Source organism: Cariama cristata, unplaced genomic scaffold (assembly GCF_000690535.1).
Source record: "Cariama cristata isolate BGI_N322 unplaced genomic scaffold, ASM69053v1 scaffold6436, whole genome shotgun sequence".
NCBI classification, from domain to species: domain Eukaryota; kingdom Metazoa; phylum Chordata; class Aves; order Cariamiformes; family Cariamidae; genus Cariama; species Cariama cristata.
In genome coordinates, this window is record NW_009621433.1 from 53,842 (window position 1) to 62,132 (window position 8,291).

General features: G+C 38.3%; 1 protein-coding gene across 1 annotated transcript in view; it reads left to right on the plus strand.

The window, feature by feature from the left end:
• The window catches only part of RGS17 (regulator of G-protein signaling 17), a 29,449-nt gene extending 26,862 nt beyond the window's left edge, over positions 1-2,587 (plus strand). The window contains exon 4 of the mRNA XM_009701951.1: positions 1,822-2,587. Within this exon, the coding sequence (XP_009700253.1) occupies positions 1,822-2,010 (189 nt within the window). The 3' untranslated portion in view covers positions 2,011-2,587. The remainder of the gene's footprint in view (positions 1-1,821) is intronic.
• Positions 2,588-8,291: the final 5,704 nt, after the last annotated feature.

Genomic DNA, 8,291 nt, shown 5'->3' on the forward strand with positions numbered 1-8,291 from the left:
TTTGCAGTCCGGTCGGCTTGCTCAGCTACCTTAGACAGACAATGAAATCAATCAGAAAAATGCCTGGGTTGAAAAACAGCCCGGAAGAGAAATGCCGCTTTCAGATGGATCGGTTCCCTAACTCTGCTAGCGGTGGGGCTGCCCAGACAGCCGTGCCAGCCCAAGGGCGGGGAAGCGCCCGGGTGGGAAAGCGGGGGGGCGGTCAGGCAGTTCACGGCGGCTGAGGCGGCGCCGCTGCCCATCCCCAAGGCAGGCGTACGGCAGGGACGCGCACTTCGGCGGAGAGTGTGCGTTAAGGAGGTGTCACGGGTGTTCTGCGGGGAGTGTGCGTTAAGGAGGTGTCACGGGTGTTCTGCGGAGAGTGTGCGTTAAGGAGGTGTCACGGGTGTTCTGCGGAGAGCGCGTTCTTGAGTGTAGGTACGGTCTGCTAGCGTGAATAGGCAACACTTCACTTGCGGTTAGGCTGCATCATAGTTGTGCCTTGTGACCGATAACCAACTAACAGCAAATACAGGAGGAGAAAGAGCTTGCCTGCTGTGGCAGTAACATACTGCAATATGCCAACAAACCCAACAATGCCAGATTCTTCATTGTATCTTCAGTACCAACTGCAAATTTATATTTACTCCTCAGTACCATACCATACTGCTGTATTTCAAAGACTTTGCTTCACCACATACAAAAATACACAAGCTACCACATCCACACATGTTCTGCGTTTTCATCTCAGTTAGCATCCTTCACATATCAAAGTATCTTGGTATGTGGAGCTTTCCAGGGTTGAACTCAATCCTCCAGACAATATGAATATCTATTTATATGGTTACAGAGTAGTAGGGTCAGATCACAACCTGGAGTAAATCACAGTAGCTTAACTGATCTGTGCTTGGTATTTCTTTACTCAGTATTTTAGCCTTTTTCCTTCTTAGCTGTGTAAACCCTTGCTGGCCCCAGTGGGCTTTCCTGCCTCTGCCATTTCGTTTAATCCAGAAGGCATTAATTTTACTGTTTTTAGAGCATTTTGTGGATAAGCTGTACATTCACTCAAATTTCTAAATGATATTTTAAAATCATCTGTGCATTCATCCCAAGCATAATATGCCCTTTTCTGCCTAGGCACAGGAGTTCATTACAAATGGAAAGTAAATGAGAAGCTAAAAGTGAAACTAGCTAACAACTTCAGTATGGGCATATGATATCCTGAAAGTATAAATTACCAGATGTTAAAGAGTCTTGAAACAAACAACAAATCTGAAGTAGTTAATATTAATGGAGAGATTAACATGATAAAAAAAGAGAAAAACCTGTGGGTAATTTCCGAGTAACACGTGTAGTACCTGAAAAAAAATGGAAAAAAAAAATCTACAGGGCAGCCAAATGAGAATGCTGAATAGAAAGTTTCTAAAGATTTAACCACAAATGGTCAGGAAAAAAAACATTTCAGCCCTCTGGATGAGAGTCATTCAACATTCATTTCAGAGAAATAACTTTAAATATGTAAAAAACCTATTTTTTTTAGTTAAAATAACATATTTTGGGAAATCCAGGTTACTGCAGAGCTTTGTTAGGTTGCACTGTATTTATTCTGTTATACAGCTGCACTTCATCTTACAGATCTTAAGATGGATGCAAAGACCAAGTCAAAACTGAAATACAGTCAATGGTCTCAGTCTGTAATTGTGTGGTGGCTCTGAAAGAAGCACAGAGCATTACTTGAATAAACTGGTAAACTCAGCATGTTCAATGGAGCCCTGAGAAATAAAGGTACATGTAACAGCCTGTTATTACTGTTTAATATTAGTCTGTTCTCATCTTCTTCAGGTTAGTCTTGATTCCCGGGTGAGAGAAGTGATCAACAGAAACTTGTTGGATCCCAGCCCTCACATGTATGAAGATGCCCAACTCCAGATATACACCCTAATGCACAGAGACTCTTTTCCAAGGTTTTTGAACTCTCAGATTTATAAGTCTCTTATTGAAAGTATTACAGGCTCTACTTCTGAAACTTAGTTTTCATCTTCAAACAAAATAACGTGATTTTTTGGGGGTGGGTGGGATGGAAGAAAAGTAGTTTAATAACATCTGGAGCTGGGTTCCTGGAGAACTACAGTTTAGCACTACTCAGGCTACTGTGAAGAAAACAAATACATATTATGGTCTCTGTCTACATTTTTACCAAGGTCCTCCTCGCTCAAGGTCGTGTGGGAGAGGAACAATGGATTTGCCAAAATACATTTGTTTCACACTCCTTTCACCCTACTGCAGTCAAGATTGCAATGATGTATTTGTAGTTTTATGAACAGTCTCCTTGTGTATCCTCACACTGCATGTGCAAGGCAAAACTGCTTCACTTACCACTTAGTTGTTGCAATATTTAATCCAATAACATAAATTATACCTGTACTTAAGAACTTTTTTGTACAATACAGTCTTATGGTACATAGAAACAATTGCAGCAAACCAGAAAGTGGCTTGCATTTTTTAACATCACTAACTGAAAAAAGCCAATTTTTAAGGTGTAGCATTACTCAACATGCTCTACTGAGTACAATACACTGACTTTTTGAAGCCAATATTTCTGTACAGAAAAAAAACCAACTATTTATCACTGTTTATTTAAAATAAATCAAGTGGAGGATTCCTCTGGTTGTTCACTGCCAAAACTGTGGCATTTTCATTACAGAGTTTGCAATGTCAAAAAAAGAAAGAAAAAAAAAAAAAGAAAGCACAAACTACTTAAAGGGATCCGTATCTGGGTGACACAATCTATGCGCTGATATTGTTTAATTGTTCAAAGAACAAAGATTTTCAATGTACATTTCAGATGTCAGATACTGTAATTGATTTATTAAAGACTGGTTATCCAGTTCTAACACTGTTGTATAATGTTATGTACTTCAGCAAAAAAAAAAAAAACACAAACAAAAAACCATGAAGCTTGATAATTTAGTTTTTTGAATAAAGAAATTTAATAAAAGATTGCCTACATGTAGCATTTTAGAGCATTTTAGAACATTTTGATGAATTGCATCTGTCCTGTAAGATTTTTTTTTTTGAAAGTTAAATCCAGTAAAAAATGGTTTTAAACAAAGTAATGCTTTATGAGGTGGCTGGTTAAAGACTTATCTTAGCTTCTAGCCTCACTGATTTTGAGTAACTCCTTGAAAAGGGGTTTGGAGAGTAATATTAAACCAAACTTCAAGGGCTCCTAAATCTACAGTCCTTACCCAAGCAAAATTCCTACGGAAATGCAACGGGTGTCTTTCCTGGGTAAAGAATCCTGTACTGAGCCCTTAATCAGAGCTAAGACAGCACAGTACTCCCATCACTTGGCTGCCATGGTGTTTTTAATAGGTGTTTGCTTGGCCTTTTTATCAAAAAATATCCAGTTTTAGGATGCATTTTGGTGTTTAAAGAGACAGTGACTTGGAACTTAAAAAACCCCATCTTCTTACCTACTATATACAAGCAAAATGAGCATTAGCATCCCTCACAAACTGCTAAAGATATACCAAGAAATGGCTTTGAATAGTTGTTAAATATATATATATGTATGTGTATATATATATATTTAAAACTGACAACTCTGGTCTTCTACTAAGACTTAAGAGGCAAGGTTCTTCTCACTTACATAGGACTAAACATGGCATAAACCCGTTGCTTTTGATGGGACTGGAAGGTCTGGCAGTTGTGTCCTTGAGTGGAATCTAGCCCCAGCACGCTTGGCTCCAACCACCCAGTTACTCCTTGCAGGCAGCCTCCAATGCTGGCTCTTGCTGGAGCCGCTGCTGCCGAGGCAGGTCAGCTGCTATATAGTAACTGCTAGGATGCAGGTCTTAGTTTATCTCCTGGGGCTTATTGTTTTCCTTTGTTTTACTACCTCTCATTTTTTTAATTTATTGAGCATGCTTCAAATAGCAAGTCTGGGGAATTTTTTAATAATTCTTTTTACTTGAAACCTGTGTGCTTTTTTTGGATATATATACGAACAATTTAACAAACTGTTTGTTAAACTCATTTGGTTTTGTAATTTATATAGAATTCAGGAGATGATTAAAAGGGCTATTCTCTATTCCCTATGCAAATATTTTAACTGTTGTAGTGTTTGACAAAATGAGATCTAAAAAAACAAATCTGCAAAGTGGAAAACAAATCTGTTTACAGTGGCGTTGCTGACTATCCTACCATATTCAGCACTTTTAAATATTGTTATTTATGAAAATGTAGTTTAAAATGCAAGACAAAATATTTATAAATGTTTCTTTTAATAAATACCTGTTTTGTCTGAAAGTGTTATTGTGTTATGACAACTTTATTCATGTTGGTTAGCTACTTACCATTATGAATAAAATATTCAATTATTATACTGATAGAATAATAGCTATGATGTTTACAAATCCTGAGGGGGAAAAATTCAGTGAGAAAGGACTGCCTCCTTCTACTGTGAAATGCTGTTAGAAAAAAATTATTTTTTCTGGCTTTTTTCTTAATCTAAATTTAACTATGGTCCTACATATGTCTAGTATCATTTGATTACATTTACATTTACAGTGGTACTAAACATATACAGCATAGTATGTGTATATATTTACATAGTGCAATTTCAAGTTTGTTGGTGTTTGAGGCACAATACATTTAGTCCACACATCTAAACAATGTGTAAAAGACAAAACTGCATGCATAAGTCTTTACAAATGTAGACTTGAATATTCTTAATGTTACTATTTGATGGTGACCTGCTAGTCATAAGCTATCTTTATAAGATATTTCACACAGGTGGAAGTTCTTGTCAACACAGACAACGCATCCTTTCAAGGACAATTTTAAAGCTAAATGTGCGAGCCCTAAAATACCATCTTGATTTCTAGCATAAGATTCCAAAATCTGTATTTTGAAACTGTTACATCATTTTGAAAAATACTACACCAATCTTCAGTGTAATACTGCAATGAAATCATGTTCAAAATTTCTTGTCTTAAAACCTCAATTTGAAGGGATTTAAAAATTGAACATAACGTGAAGTTTCTTTCTTGGAGGAAATGCTCATATTAAAATGTTTAATATACATTTAATCTATCAGTTTGGGTTTCCAAATTTTTTAATTAAAAAAATGGACATGGTCCAAATGGACAACAAGTCGTGCTGTAACATGATCTCATTGCTTATCATACAGTTCTCTGAACACAAATTGTAATACAGTCAAGCTATTAAGCTGATTTATTGTGCATGCAGTGTACAATACACTTTGAAAAACTGCCTAAATACACTTATTCTATAGCCTGGAATAAAATAAGTATGTATTTAACTGGTATTTCAGTTTTTCATAACAATGTATATAGCATCTGCACTACAGAGAGTGAGTTATATTTTTGTCACTTTTGCTCAGTGTTTCATCTTTTCTGTCAAATAGCCACAAATAAGCAGAGCACTTGTGTACACTCCCGACCTTTAGGTTTCAAAGAAACTGAATATATATTGTATTATGCATGTGTCCAACTTAGCTGTTTATAGTCAACTTTCACATAACTGAGCTGAAAGTAGTTTGAAATACCCAGGATAAAACAAAACCCACAGACAGTATCAATAGGTTTAAAATAGACTATTTAAAATAGACTGAAGGCACATACAGTATGGAGGAGACTAAAAGTATGATGGAGAAAAGGTCAGTGATGCAGGTGGTTGGGTTGCATGTTAACCAGCTGAGTCCAGGCAGCACGGTACCATGGAAATGTGGCCATAGTGCTTCCAGGTCTACAGCCCATCCCCAACTTGCTTGAGCATCTGTGGAGTCCACATAATCCATTCACAGGACAAGAGAGAGTGGACACAAACCGGACTTAAGCTAGTAATAACTCTGTTTTAAATTAAAAGCATGCTAAAGTGTCTGCTAGGCTGTGGTCTAAACCAAGCAAATAGAGGAGACCTACAGTCTACCTTGAACAGCCAGGGTTTAAGCGGTCACCTGATACCAAACTTGGTCCCCTAGGCAGCAAATTTGATCACAAGGAGCATCTGCCTGTGGAACCAGTATCTAAAAAAGGAGGGGGCCTCTTTCAGTGAGAGCAGCTTGCTGGACTGACCACTCTGTGGTCACGCTCAGGAACTGGCAGCTTCTGTATGTAGTAAGTGCTTGCAAAAGCCATTTAGCCTAAGTATTCCACAACACCAATTCAAAAGCAGTTAAAACCTATACAAGAAAGTCTCTTAACTTCAGCGACTCTCTACATCGCAATGAGTAAAGATCATACCTCCACAATGTCTGTGAGCCTGCTCCCAGCAGCATTAACCCAGTCAACAACAGCCTGAGTCCTTACACCAAATCCAACAAAGCAAAAAATTAAGGTTGCGCACAGCCAGACAGCTGCAATGTCTGATCCAAGGTGATCTGAACCACGTCTAACTACCAGCTCCAAATCAGGGTTTTTCTCAGCCCATAATGCTGGGTTTTTTTGAGAGACCCAAGAGTAGTACTGTGGCACATCCTGGGACACGGCTGCAGGGACAAAGGTCCAGTCCTGTTCAGCAATACCCTCAGTACATTTGCAGTGACAAAACACCATCCCCATTCACATAGGTCCTGAACACTTCTGCCAGCAGTAAAAGTGATGTTTGTGGGATGAAAAGAACAAAGCAATAATGGTGCCAAAATCAGCTGGAAAAAAAAACCTGACATAGACATTGTCTGCATGTTACTTCAACGTTACACGAAAAGCCACATTTTGCCCCTTCCTTTATCCATAAACTCACTCTGTGGAAATCCATTCTTCTGATTTAAAATAAGGATACAATTCAGGTGATTCAAAGGCTGACCATCAGTCATTGACTCACACTACCTTTTTTTCCTGCTCAGAAGCTTTACATTAAATCACCCCTTACTCTAAATTTCCCGAGTTTTGTGTACTTCTCTCACAAGCAGAGTTCACACAGCCATTAAGACTCTCATAATTTCTTTCATTGTTACAGAACACCAAAATGTTTGGTCTATTAAATGCATAAATTTGATAATTTTTCTTCTGCCCTTCTGAAAGAAGGCTTCAGGGAGCATCATGGGCAGGCAGCAGTGAGTGCAAGGGAAACTTTTGGTGAGTGAGATTTCATAAGCAACGGCCTGGGCTGTTTACCAGCACCAGACTAGCTGCACAGACTGTACATTCTCCACAAAGCTCTTCAAGTGTGATTTTACTTATAAATTATTGCTACAGTGTATTTTGCCAATAAACCTTATTCAGAGTGGTGCATTTACAATCATAGGAAAATGCTTTTATCCAACCATTCATTTTAATGTTTAACATTCCAAATAACAAACTCTCATGTTGATCGTATTGCCTTTGGATTTCCACAGTGGAACAAAACTTCCTAGTTTTCACTTCTGACTACAAAACCACTTAGGTGTGCAAGCATTACTCTTGCTTTTGATACTGCATTCATGAAAATAACAATTTACTACTGTATCATATGGAAGTTACTGTTATTCCACCAGTGTCATTTACTTGTAAAGTATGATTACCTAGTGCTGTTAAGACATGAACAAGGACAGAACAGCAAAGACCCGACTTTGACTCCTCCAATGATTGTAATATAAAATACTGCCTAATAAAGTTTTATGGATAGCTGCACATTTTTATAATAAAGTATATTCTTCAAACTGTTCTGAGTTTAGCCAAGAATCTCATTAATGACATTATCTAAAACAAGGTTACTATGCCACCATCTGCATACCAGAGGGGATTTGTCAAGATCATCCCACAACATCCATTGCATCACATTTACTAAATGACTGCATCTTCACTGCCTTCCAGTTTAAAACTTTGACATAAGACACTACTCAGATCTGTACTTTGTTAACAGGTAGTCTTTCAGTCTTACCATTGATCTCTGATGTAAAGGCTCTTTCAACTTCCGTTTTTTCTCTTCTGACAATGCATTTCTTTTCCTCTAAATGCTTAATTTTGCACCTGCTTTTACTGTGGAGGTATCCTTCCGCAAGTATTGGCAGCTTCCTCCTCAGTGCATTTTAATTCTGAAAATTTCTTCTGGAGTGAGAGGAGAAGACCTCTAAGAGTAACCTGGATGTCCAAATCCCCCACTGAAACTCTCCACATCCCCTCCCACATAAGCAGCCTTGGAGGCTGGCTGCAGGGTAAACCACTCCAGTGAAGACCTCAGCACCCCCGCGGGCTCTTACTCCAAGAATCCCTGCTTTAAACTTGTGGTATGGAGGATTTGGCAAGGTTTGGAGGCTTTTGTTTTGGTCAGAACGACTAAAATAACCACTCAAGTGCCACCTCCTG